The 13,076-nt window shown below is 37.9% G+C and overlaps 1 protein-coding gene across 2 annotated transcripts in view; it reads left to right on the top strand.

Moving 5' to 3' along the window:
• Positions 1–13,076, top strand: part of ABLIM2 (actin binding LIM protein family member 2) — a 146,590-nt gene that overhangs the window by 106,498 nt on the left and 27,016 nt on the right. Inside the window, exons 12-15 of one of the 2 annotated variants that reach the window (XM_074904458.1) lie at positions 170–290; positions 2,005–2,103; positions 7,631–7,732; positions 8,987–9,040. In XM_074904458.1, coding sequence (XP_074760559.1) covers positions 170–290; positions 2,005–2,103; positions 7,631–7,732; positions 8,987–9,040 — 376 coding nt within the window. The remainder of the gene's footprint in view (positions 1–169; positions 291–2,004; positions 2,104–7,630; positions 7,733–8,986; positions 9,041–13,076) is intronic. The other variant, XM_074904457.1, reaches the window with a different exon arrangement.

Raw genomic sequence — 13,076 nt, forward strand, 5'->3', positions numbered from 1 at the left:
GGGAGAGGTGCTTACAGCTGAAAGCCACCTCATTTCATTGGGATTGCATGGAGTGTTGACAGCATTGACTTCCATCTACACTGCACAAAACGTACAAAAAGTCATATTGTGCCTGTTTCAGAAGTTATTTCTCTTCCCTGATGACATATATTTCCTTTCTTCCTCTCAGGGTGACCAAGATGACAGATCTTTCAAGCAGTACAGGACTTCAAGTCCTAGCTCTGCTGGCTCACTGGGCTATGGTCGCTACACTCCAACCTCCCATTCTCCTCAGCATTACAGCAGACCAGGTAATTGAAAAGCAGCCTTATTTATTCTCTAGATTTTTGCACTACTTTGTCTTATAAGTAGAGTAGACTCTTGTAAACAGGGGTTTAAGGTGGAGTAGCAGTTCATTGCAGTGATTTACTTACTGTAAACAGAGTCCTGTGGGGAGAAAGGAAACAAGTACTTCAGGAATGAGCATCTAAGAAAATGAAAACAAGTATCTAGAAAGATTGATTTTATGTATCTGTAAGCAGAAGATAGAAGAGTTTAAAGGGCTTAATCCTGGTCCCATCCTGCCTGAAGCTACACATTCAATCCACAGCTCTTTCAAGGTGCGGCATGGTAGCAGTGAATGCACACAAAGCCAAGAGGGTGACCAAGTGACTTCATCTCCTTTTTTGTACCTCAGGGTTATGGTCTGTATGTCCTCTCCATAGTGCAAGAGCTGGAGGAGTGACTAGTGGTTCTAATGACTGGGTTTTGAAGGCCAAGTTGCCTTAGTGGAGAACTTACAGCAACGTTTATTGCAGCTTTGGGCTGTAGTAGTGGTTGTGTCGGTGCTCTTATCACATAGAGAGGAGGGATCACCTCCCTTTGACCTCTGCATGGGAGTCCCTTACAAAACCCCATTCATATTTGGTCACTGTACAGAGTTTGATCCTTAGAAATAATCAACTAAACTGCTCAAAATTAATTCTAATTTTTCTCCACTCTGTCATTTGGGTGGAGAACACAGAGCATTTATATTATTTTCTTGGTGTCTTTTAATTTCATTGGGGATACATTATAATCATAAACTAGTTTGGAAACTGGGAGTTCTTAATCTTTCCAGTAGAAATGAAAATTTTATGGGTAACAGAAACAGTTTTTACAGGAATTGAGTATTTGTACTACATAAAGTCTTTGACAAAGTGGAAATGAGATTGAATATCAAAGATTTATTAAAGAGAGGAATGATTAGTCTCTGCTGAAATGGCAGCTGTGTGATGCTTAGGCTTAGCTGCACACTCTTAAAGCAAGGAGGAAGGATGAAAGAATTTCCAAATTCTGATGTTTTACAGCTAGATTGTAGTCATCATAATTGCCACTTTTATTAACTGCCATTAGTTCTCCAAAATATGTTATCAGGACGTTATTACAACAAAGCAAATAGAGATGACTTTTGACAACATTTTTTAAAGTAATAACATGTCTAACTTTCAGAGCTCAAATAACTTCAGGATGTTTCTTCAAATGCTTAAATTAGCCATGCACTTGAGTGCTCTGGTGCGTTGTGAACTAAATGCTACCAGCATGCACTGACGGCAGTGAGAACTGGACCCACTCATAGCACAGTTCTCAGCAGAGACAAGGTTCTCCCCATTTCATTTCATTAGATCCATTATGAGCATATATCATTCCCTCTTGCAGCTTTTGAAAAATGTAGATTTTCCCCTGAGTGCAGCTATGCCTTTTGTGGTGCCTTTTCTGGAATATTTTCTGATGCGTTACATTACCAGCATTTTGGCTGATACTCTTTCTGTCTGCGGAAAGCCCGCGTCCCTTGGCCAACCGCATAGTATGGCCACTGTGATGTTTTTAGCAATAACCAGAGAAAGATGAAGTCTTAAATATAAACTATATGTTTTCTAAGCCTCAGGAGGAAAATGTTCCTGAAAAAAAGGATGGCATTGTAATTTGTGGCTTTCAGTAAGTGAACTAAATAGTTTATTTTCACTTACTCTCTGTTGCCCCCAGCTGGTACTCAGAGTCTTGGTACCAGTAGCTGCATCTCCCTGCCCCAACACCCAAGCCCTACATCTACATTCAGACATCATTACATCCCTTTCTTCAAAGGTAAGGTCCAGGAATGCAAAACCGTGCTGTGATACTGTAGACTTATTCAGATGTGTTCCACTTTTATGTCTGTGCAAGCATGGCTTCCACTTGGATAAAATTTGTCTTAATTTTGTGCAAGTGCTTTCTTGATGTACTGTGTAAGTTTTAAGAACTGAGTGGGTATGGGTTGTTTTATTTTGCTTTTTTTCAATAAGTGTTAATTGTCTTTCAAAGGGCTGAAGGGAAGGAATTAGCTTTTATAATGAAAATGAAGGAGGGAATAATTTAAAACTCTTTTCTAAAGTACAGTGCTTACCCTATTTTGGTGATGCTAAATAAATATTATAACGAGCTTATACATAGGATCCAACATTGGATGATCAGTTATCTCTAATCTTCTAACCTACATTTAGACTACATTTAGATATCTTCATATTATTTGTAGCATTACCAAAAATGGTGCTAGATAATCTAGTTAAATCAACATAACTGCACTGATTAGTAAATAATTTGTGCCAAACATTATAACAGAATAACCGAATCTATTCTCCTTGCCATTTTTTTTTTTCTAGTAGGTATTAACTTTTAATCACCTTCATGTTGCAAATGTGAGACAGTATTGTGGAATGCCAAGAGCCTTTGAGGCAAAGGCTTTTTTTTTAGCTAGTTAGTTAAATGTCAGAAAGATAAGACATTCAGCTACCACATGTGTCTTCCCCCATGTCTGTCCTCTCTAGTAACAATATGAACTGGAAGGAGACATGAATGGCAAATATTTTCAGTGCCTGTTCCTTGACTCTCATGTACTGTTTGATTTAATAAAGCAAAACTGTTGTTCTTGCCATTGTAACCATTACAGAAAAGGAGGTGACCCTCTGCAGGAACCAGACTTGCAAACTCAAGTGAATAGCAGGCACTCATTGCCCTTGGAAAAATAACTAATGCATCTTCATGGGGCAGCCAGTGTCAGCTGAATTTCACTGGTGTAACAGGAGCAGAATCAGGCTTGAGTCTTCCAAATATGATGCCCGAGAGAAAATTTTGGAGGAAAAAGCTGATAAGAATAAACTGTTTGTTGTCATTTTAAAATCTACCTGCAAAGCTTCTTCCCACAACCTCAAGCAGTCTCCCCCACTGCGTTTCTTGGAAGGCTGGCATACACCCTGGTATTCTCTGAGGCACTGCTTGAAAAAATTTGGATGATATTATCCAACCCGATCTACTGAGTAAGAAAAACCTTTTTCGTGTGCCTCAGTGCACGATTTCACCTTATCGAAAGCTCTTGTTTGAAAGCCCGCCTGCAGTTGCTTAGCAGCACTCCTGCTAAAACGAGTTTTTCTTCAGTGCTACCTGCTGTTGCTCAGAGCAGCAGCAATTAATTAGTGCTGCTGTTTGGAGGAAGAAATCCTCAAGTGGCAGCTCTTTGTGCCCAAACAATTATTAACACTGTGCTCAAAATTATAATATTTTGCAATTCTGGAGCACTTTTTATCAAGGAGCTAAAATATTTTGCAAGCAGTAGCTTACAGTTCCTCAACAGCAATCCTGTGAGGCAGAGGGGTCTGTTTATAATTTTCCTATATAGGTAATCCTGATCCCTGCAGAGGTTGTATAGATTATCCACTGTTTTACACTGAGTTAATATCTCAGTCTGAAACAAGTCTGATTTGCCCCCATCCTCTTCAAGGTCTCTGAATTCTTTTCTTTCAGTTGCAGACTTTTTTTTTTTTGTTTTCTCCTTATCTGGAGCAGTCTTTTGAGGGTGTCAATGTGCTATTTTTTTCTTTTCAAATTGCTTAGTGTGGGAAGAGTAGGATTGTACCAATAGTTGTTTTGTATCCAGACCGAGGTTTATGTTGACATTTCAGTTTTAACAAAGTGAAATCATGCTCATTTTAAAAAAATGTGATTAAATCCAAAAATAATAGACATCTTAATAATGCTAGAAATAATCTTTGTAAAACCAGCACTTCACAATTGTCATAAAAATATTTCTTTAAGCTTCCAGGAGACAGAACTGTTACCACCCTAGGGAAATTAAAACAGGCAAAATCTTCATTTTGAATTCACTGAGTTGGCTTCATATTCTTTCTGATAATGACATGGTTCATCATTTTTCCAGTGAAAATATGATTACTGAGTTCCTGTTCTTTCTTCAGTGTACTGTAGTCTAGTTCCCATGAAGGGTAATAGTATGAGCTATTCTTTATCATGCAGACAAATGATTTGCTTGTGCTCTTTTAAGGATTTTTGTCTTCAGAATGTCTTCAGAATAAATCCTGTGGCAGCCCCACTTCAAGATATCTTCACCATTCATGCCCTTGTGAACCATAGGGTGTGATATTCCGAGTACCTACACTTGGTGTAACTCTTCCTTTTGAGGCGATTGAGTCAGTGAGTGTCCAGGCTGTACTAAGTCCTGCTGAGAAAATGCTTACTTAAAACGTGGTGGAAAGTATCTTGCCTTTCTAGTGCAGGAGCACAGCTTGCAAAGCCCATTTATTTGGCTTTGAAAGCTTGAAAAGAATTAGTCATCAAACTTCAAAAAAATTTGTCCAGTTTAATGCACCATGTGCAGAGATATTAAAGGATCCAGTTTCAGGAGCTGACGTCTGACATCTCCCTCATTAGGCCAGTGGTATCTGTTTGTTCAGTCCTGAACTTAGACAGCTCTTACTGTATCTTGTTAGCAAATTTCTCATCCTCCCAGATAAGATAAAAGCTGACTAGAAAGGAGGTATAAACAATATCATACTTTTGCTGACAATCTCTTGAAAGGGAGCATGGTCTGAGATCTGGTCAGTTGGCTCCACACACAGAAGGTTAAAAGAGCAGCCTCCCCCGTCAGCCGCCAAAAGACACAAGGAAGTTTTTGTGGTTGACACTCAAGTTCAAAGTAAACCTTTCCAGATTCTTTCCAAGTTAAACAAAACCCAAGGAAGAGTTCATGATTCTGGTTTTTGGCTCTGCACTGACCAGTAGAGCAGATCACAGCCTTTAGCTGCTTGTGGCAGAAGGGGAAACCAAAACTCTGAAAAATCACTCTGGTAGTTGTATTTTATCTGAGACCTTATTTGAAGTTCTTCAGTGTATATACCAGGCAAACCTTGAAAGAGACAAATTTTTGGCAAAGTCTCATTTTAGAGACTTTAATTATAGGCTAGATTAAATGACTGACTGTAGTTCCTCCACATGAACTTTCTGCATGGGTCTTCAGTTTGTGTTATTATTGAATACTTATCTTTATATGCAAAATGTGAAAAACAACTACTCTTGTGTTTTTTGTCCAAATCAGTGACAGAATTAAAGTTTAAATGTGCATCGGCTTGTACGACTGGGCTGCAGGAAGAGCCTTTTCCCTCATTTCATCCTTAATTCTTCCCTTTTGAGCAAGATAGAGTTGATGGCTTTGCAAATTGCGCCACACAGATGACCCTTGCATCCAGCAGTTTGCAGATTTGCTGTCCTCTGGTATTTGTGCTTGCATCCTGTTTTCTTACAAGTTTATTCCTCTTAATCAATGCTTCCTCATGATTCCTTGCTGACACTCTACCTTATCCCTGAAGAACGACTTGCTGTGTGTGTACGATACCAGCACCTTGGGGTTACTGCTCAATTAAGTGTTTATTCATGCAGGTCATATATTAATATATTTTAATATGTTAATAATCTATAATTAGCATATAATTTTTAAGTAAATGGAGAATTAATACACTGTGAAAATCACTTGAAAAATTTCCTATTCTTTTTAATCCTTTTTCTTCTTAAATAAAAAATACCAATAGTAACATCACATTTGGATAAATGACATTACAAAATTTTTTAATGTTTTTGGAGTGGTAAGGGACCTTACTTAAGTGTCTACCACTGCTGTTTGCATTCAAACTGGCTTCTTCCATTTCCTAAGGATGATCATGCATCTGGGCAGCAAGCAGCAAAGAAAGAAGAAATGAATAAATGTGCAGTGAAAACCTGTCACCACTTTTTTCCTTCCAAGAGCAAAGCAGGAATCAAGCAACTGAATAATCGTCTGGTTCCTTGTCTGAGGACAACTTGACTGCAATTTGGTGGCGATACACCAGATTTTTAGTAATTCCATAATTCTTCCCTTACTTTTTGGAAGGACCATTGGTTATCAGCATGTGCAGTTGGGATTTCAATTCCTCAGCGGCTCAGATTACATTTTTTCAATGAGAAGTCACTGTTATTGGGTACACAGTGGTAACAGCTGAATAGTTTCTGACTTTTAATTTTTCACCAACTGTGAAAATAACAGACACGATATTTATAACTGATTAGTTAGTGTATCATCATGAGATGCACAGCATTCTCTTCTGACCTCGTCTGGCCTGTTTCTGCTCCCGCTGAGCTCAGTGGCACTACCCAGCTGACTTCAGTGGGGCATGTCAAGTCTGGCTTTGGTGACAGACCGATGACCATGCATCATCCACTGCTTGTCAGCAGAGGCAGAGACCACCTCTATGGGCATGGCCTAGACAGTTATGGTAATCCAGTAGCTTTATGGTTATAAAACTTCTCCTCCCTGAAGGCAGAACTCAGTTACAGATCTCGTGCTCTGAGCTGCTGCACTTTCTTTACCCCCAAAAAACTTGCTGTAATTTCATTGTTACTAGCCATTAAATTTGTGCTTCATCCACACTAAAACAATAACAGTGAATTAACAGCCATTTTATGTTAGAATAAATGTCATGTTTGGCTTCCAGTTGCTTAACAGTGCTGTAAATTAATAGGATTTTACAAGTCCCAAAAAAGTAGAGCTTTACTTTTTTGTTTGCCAAGCAGCACTATAATGCCATAGAGTACGCTTCAGGGAAATAAGCTAAGAGGAAATGAATGACACCTAATAAGCATTTGACAAAACAAGTGGAGAAATGAATACAGATAAATCCTATGTACATCTTGAAATCTGGTGAAGTGACTATGGCATTATAGAACCATGACTTGATAATCCAACTTTGTTTGCATAAATAAAAAATGCTGTGGCATGTTACCTGTGGGAAAAGTTTGCAATTAAGAACCAAATTTCAACATCTGTTTTTGTCACTGATATATGCAGGAATATTTGACTTAACCGTAACATCTGTTTTTTGGTCTAGTCCTGCTTTGAGATAATTTAAACACTATTGAATTATTTCATTACTGGTTTCAGGGGCAGGCCATGAGCCATAGCATTAAGCTTTTAAAAATATTCAGTTAAGGCTATGCAAAACACGTTACAAGATTGTGGTTGTTCTTATCCTTTTTTTTTTTTTTGCTTGTTTTCATTAAAGTGTTGTTAAAAGAGGAACTTCAGCTTCAAAGTGGGGCGGTTTAATCTGATGATATCGATCAGGTATTCATTATGGATGAGCTGTTTGGAGTCTCAAGCCAGTACATTGTGCTGAAAAATAATGGGGTTTATGAAAACCATATATTTAAAACTGTTGGATTAACAAGTCATTCTGGACAAGCTTTTATGCTTGAAGTACTCTACTTTGCCTTCCATTTTTTCTTTTATCTGCTTTCTTTGCTCTTCCCCTTGGAGGCAGTGAAAGTGGTCGGAGCACTCCAAGCTTATCCATGTACTCAGACAGCAAATCTTCACCTTCTGTCTATCAGCAGGCTCCTAGGCATTTCCATATTCCAGGTAGGCATTCACTGCTTAGCTTTTGATCTTCAATTGCTGACACCTGTTTATTCTCTTCTGAATATATATATTATTTTTTTTGCATTGATTTGTGAATTTTGAACTGCAAGAGAAGAAAATGTCTGATAAATGAAAAATCTGTTACCTGTTAACCTTCATGTCAGAAATAAAGGAGTGAGAGAGCTGTGTGTTTGTGTATATATAAAAAAATTACATCAAAGGGGGCACACAGTGACAAATGTTATTAAGCCTACAAAGCCCACAATTATTTATAGTGCCATGGCTGCATAGGTCTGTTGAATATGTGTGCAGGAGAGAAGGCTGAAGGGGGTTTTGGTTTTGTTTTTTTCCTTATCCATCTACTCTCTGAATTAGAGAGTCATATTAACATAGACTTTGAAAATAGCTGGAAGACTTAAAACTCCAGGAAGCTCACTGTGGCTGTGTCTTTGTATAAGTACTATACTGTTTTCAAGTTACATTCAGTCAACAAGCACAATAAACTTATGTCCACACTGTTTAGCTTTTTGACCGCTAAGCACATCTACCTGTTCAGTGGAATAGATTATGTGTGTTTAGCTTCTGGGGTTAACATTTCTGTAATCACACTGTAATTAGGAATTGTATCTGCTCAGGTCTGTAGTACTAAGTAAATCTGATGTCTGTACAACATGGTATGGGATCCCTGGACTGTGGCTCTGGGGGCTTTCAAAAAACTCCTGAAAGGCCATGTTAACAATACAGTTCAAAATATGGACAAACTATAAGATTGCCCATAAGAATATTGGACATTTCCAGTGTAAACATCTGTATCTGAACATGTACACTTTCTTCATCATTAATGGAGATGGTCCCTTTTCAAGTGTGACTGTTATAGTAGTCTGTTGTATCTGTATGTGAATTTTAAGTAGTGACAAGCAGAGCCAGTTCCTCTTTGTTGTCTATACATTGGTAGTGCAGATGTAACAACCTACATTTCAGTAAATAGATGCCATTCAATGTGCCTTAAAGCATTTTGAGTGACTTAGGGAGGATTATGCTGCATAGGTACGTATAGCCAATGTTTTAAATACATAAAGATGATGGATAAAACTTGATTATCTTGTAATAACCAGTGAATGGCAAAACACTGAATGAATTTGTAGTCGTTACTGAAGCGTTTGCATTTTTAGTGTTATTGAGAGGAGACGAGCAGCATGGTCTGAACTGCTTGCTTACTCTTTTATTCTTTCCTTTCTCTTTCCTCTTCCTCAGACACTGGCGTAAAAGATAACATCTATAGGAAACCTCCTATCTACAAACAGCATGGTACAGTCTGCTTTTCTCTGTTGCAGTTTTCTCTACATGTTTTCGTAAAGAAATGCGTATTGGCTTCCAAATTAGTTTGCTGTAGTCTTTGCATTCCATTATGTCCCTGTAATCTCAAATAGAAATGAAAAAAAAGTAACGTGAAAATTAAATAGCGTTTTGTATAACATGCTGTCCAAGGATTCAGTAAGTTCTCTAAGACTAGGGTAATGATATTTTTATTTGTCTTGGTAATTCAGAGCTGATACTAATTTAGTTAGTTTTGTTATTTATGTAATTATATAACGCATGTAAGTGTTGAAATTTTCTCTCCTGTTTTCAGACCATGACTCGGGGTATCTAGTTTTTGCAAATAATTCTGACGTTTACATTACTGGGGAAAAAAATGTGCATTGATAAGTTGTGTATATGACATATCTACTTTTCATCTGCAAGTTCTTCAATCTGTAAAATATCAAGAACAAATGTCAAGAACAAATGTAGACACACCATGGCAGTTAGAAACAAATTCGGTAGCTGATAACATGGGCAAGATGTGTTTGGAAAACCTTTGGTAGACCCGGCACTGATTGCTCTCTGAGTTTCTAAACAACAGAAAGAAATATATGGTGGTTTATATGTCTGAAAATCTGACTTAAGACCCTAGTAAATATGAAAAATAGAAACATAAAGTCTTAATTCTTCTGGTTTTGCTTCATATTTCACTAATTAACATCAGTGCAATTTTCATGTTGGTTCTGTGTGTTCTCAGTGATGTTTGACAATGATCTTGGTTCATGATACAGGATTAGTAATAGGGAAATAATTTTTTTTTAAACTGAATTGCATTATGAATCTTTAGAAACAAATATGTAGTAATTTTGCTGCAGTAGGGGTGCCTGAAAAGTGCAGAAATACTTTCTGGTTAAGAGTCATGTTTGGGGTACTCTGGGGTACTCTGGTACCCAGAAGCAAAGGATAAAAATAAAATATGTGACATAAATCTGCCCCACATCAAAAACTTTATTTTAATCATGACTGCACCCCTGCTTGGGAACAAATGAGAATAAAATAAAAATGAGAGATGTTCATCACACAGTGAGCTGAGGCAGTTTGGGGATGTAAGCATGTACCTTCAGGGATACAGGAGAGCGAAGCTACGCCACTCTACATGGCGAGGGAAGGCCCAGGCTATGCCTGTAAGCAGTGTCTCTGTTGGAGCAGCTCCTCCCATCCTGCTGCCTTCTGCAGCACTGTCCACACAGAGGTGACTTCCCATGATGTATGTGAGAGTGAGAAAGCTCCGTGTGTCCATTCTCCCATACTCTGGGTTTAGCCGATAGCTGGTAACTTTCCCTGAATGACAGGTTAGGGAACCGCAGATACATCACTGCCCTCATGGTCGGAACAAGGTAATTACATTTAACATTTTTCTTTAGCGGTAACAGGGCACTTTAACTGATTTTAAAATACCCAGTTAACCAGTTTTGAAAATTATGCTTTTATGTAGTTATCATTTGTATACTATCTTTCATGGAAAACAACAGTTATTTCTGTTTTGGATGAAGTTCTACTTTGGATCTGATACAGTAATAGGAGAAAGAAAATTGTCAACTGATGTCTCCCAACTGAGTGAGTCAGCCTGTGGACATTCACTGTAACTGATGCTTTATGAAAAAATAACTGCACATTCAGATCATCCAGATTTAGATAACCTCTGTGGTTTTTCTGGGTATGGTTTTGAGCAAAGTCAGACTTGCTGATGTTTCAGTGCACTTTAGGCATTGGTAGACATTTTCTGCTCACAGTATCCTAATATTGGACAAACTAGTATGTTACCTCTCAGGCAAAAAGAGGTAGTGCTTGATTTCATGTAATCTACCAACTTTATAGTCTGCCCAAGCTCTCTAATTTCTTCTTGTCCTTAGATATACAAATCATTTGAGGCAACTACTCAGGCTGAGAAAAAAAAAAAAAGTTACTGACAAAGGAAAAAGTTGAATAGTGTAGTGGTGTTTGGAAAGATCACGACCAAATGCACAAGTACAATCATGTGATGTAAATCAGCATAGCTTCACTGATTTACACAAACTGATGATATGGCTCCGATGTCCAGTATCCTGGTTGTGTCATTTAATTTTATAGATATTTTTGGTTTGTAAAGAGGATTTTAAGCAGCAGCTTTTTCTTCTTCCAGGCCAGGCATTTTTTATAGCAATTTTTCGCCCCTCAGATATGCAGTCAGTCTGGATTATGTCAGTTTTACTCTGCTGTATAGAGTAATCACTGGAGTGAGTGGAGAATTAAATTATCCAGTCAGCAATCTCTATAAATTGACAAGGATATATGTTTTAAACTTTCTGTTATAGATTATAGGTGTTCTGAAAGATTGTGTTGAAAATACATGCTCATTGTTTTTCTACTGAAGAGAAGAACTCAAAAAAATCTTAAAATCAGTGAACTTTCTTTCCAATAAAATAAATTTTAAGATAAAAAAATAAATAAAATTTACCTTTTGTTCTGGAAAAACTCCCAGCTAAAGCATGAACACATGAGCAGCTGATGATTCAGCTCCTCAAGCTAACAGGACACTGAACTAATATATGTTGAAAAGGAGCCAGAGAACATTCCTTCGCTGAAAAGACCAAGTTTGAACAAACAAGCACAAAAATGTTCTGTAAAACAAAACGTGCAAGAAGCTCTTCCAAAACATTTGCCTTTAAAAGGTTTCAGTTACAGCAGTGCCCAGCAGACTTGCTGTAGCTGTATCTTCTGTGTTTCTATTATAAACATCCAACTTCAGAATGAAAAAAAAAAAAAAAAAAGGTGGTGGAAAAATGGGACATATGAGAGATCAGGCTGAGAGCTGGAGTCAGAAAGTGAAGAGTGCAGGCGCCTGTGTTCATGTTTCAGAAATATTTGAACATCATTCAAAGATTAAAAAAAAATAATAGGTTTGCTCTTGGGCAGTATTAGCACCGATCCATGTGAAACTTGCCGTTCATGTTGGGGTTCCCAGCAGAACCAAGTATCCCTTGTAGTGGGGAAGCCAATGCTCAGTACTGAATGAAATTCGTGCCACTTGGGTTGTATAAAGCCCTCTCAGGAACTTGGGAGGAGCAGGCCTTCATGGCCCCATTGGTTTTGCTTGTACTCTTCTTCATCTCTTTGAAGTCAGATGCTCTCAAGATCCTGTGGAACATTTGAAATCTCTGAATAACAGCTTTGGATTAAACTTGTTTTTTTCCTTTGAAAACATCAACATTTTGAAACAAAAACGATTTCCAAAAATACATTAGATTCTCTATATGGATTTCTGATTTAGTGAGGGCAAGATCCATACATATAACCTGGAACACCTGGTTGACTGATGGTTTAGGATATGATCCCAAAATATCAGTCAACCAGGTTTAAGTCCTTCTTGCAATGTGGGTCTTTATTCTTCACCTGTCATACATGAATATTTCATTCTATTTATTTCTCAGACAAGCAGCTTCCCATCTTGGGAAAATGCCCTCATCAGGGTGCTATTAGTTTACTGTGAAAACCTTGAAGTTTTTTCATAATGCTGTTTTTATTTTATGACACAGCTTTGTTTTGCCACATTAAATTGACAAAAAAACAACCCTACAGTTACAGGTTTTCACCTCTAACCCATAGATGTTTTCCTTACTGCGATTTGTTATTTTTTAAATATCACATCCTCAACAAAACCAGTTAAGGTCTGTATGTGAGCTGTGTGATGGCACCAGGAAATGAAACAGAATAGCATTGAAATGCTAATGACGGTGGCCTTTTCCCGGTGGGGTTTAGATGTAGGGCAGATCCTCTGCAAATATGCTAGCTGGGGAAACAGAGAGGGCAGAGTTACTCCCAACTTGCTGGGAGTGTTGCAGTATTTCTGCAGCTTCTGCAGTGGTGCAACTTAATCTCCTCTCCACCTCTGAGAATCTAGTCTTGAGACTTAACTTTTGTATTATCGTACTGTTTTTATTATTAATAAATATGTTTTCTAGCTACACTGCATTGCATGGGGCTCTCCGTGTTGCCCTTTTCC

Source organism: Athene noctua, chromosome 4, assembly GCF_965140245.1.
Source record: "Athene noctua chromosome 4, bAthNoc1.hap1.1, whole genome shotgun sequence".
NCBI classification, from domain to species: Eukaryota; Metazoa; Chordata; class Aves; order Strigiformes; family Strigidae; genus Athene; species Athene noctua.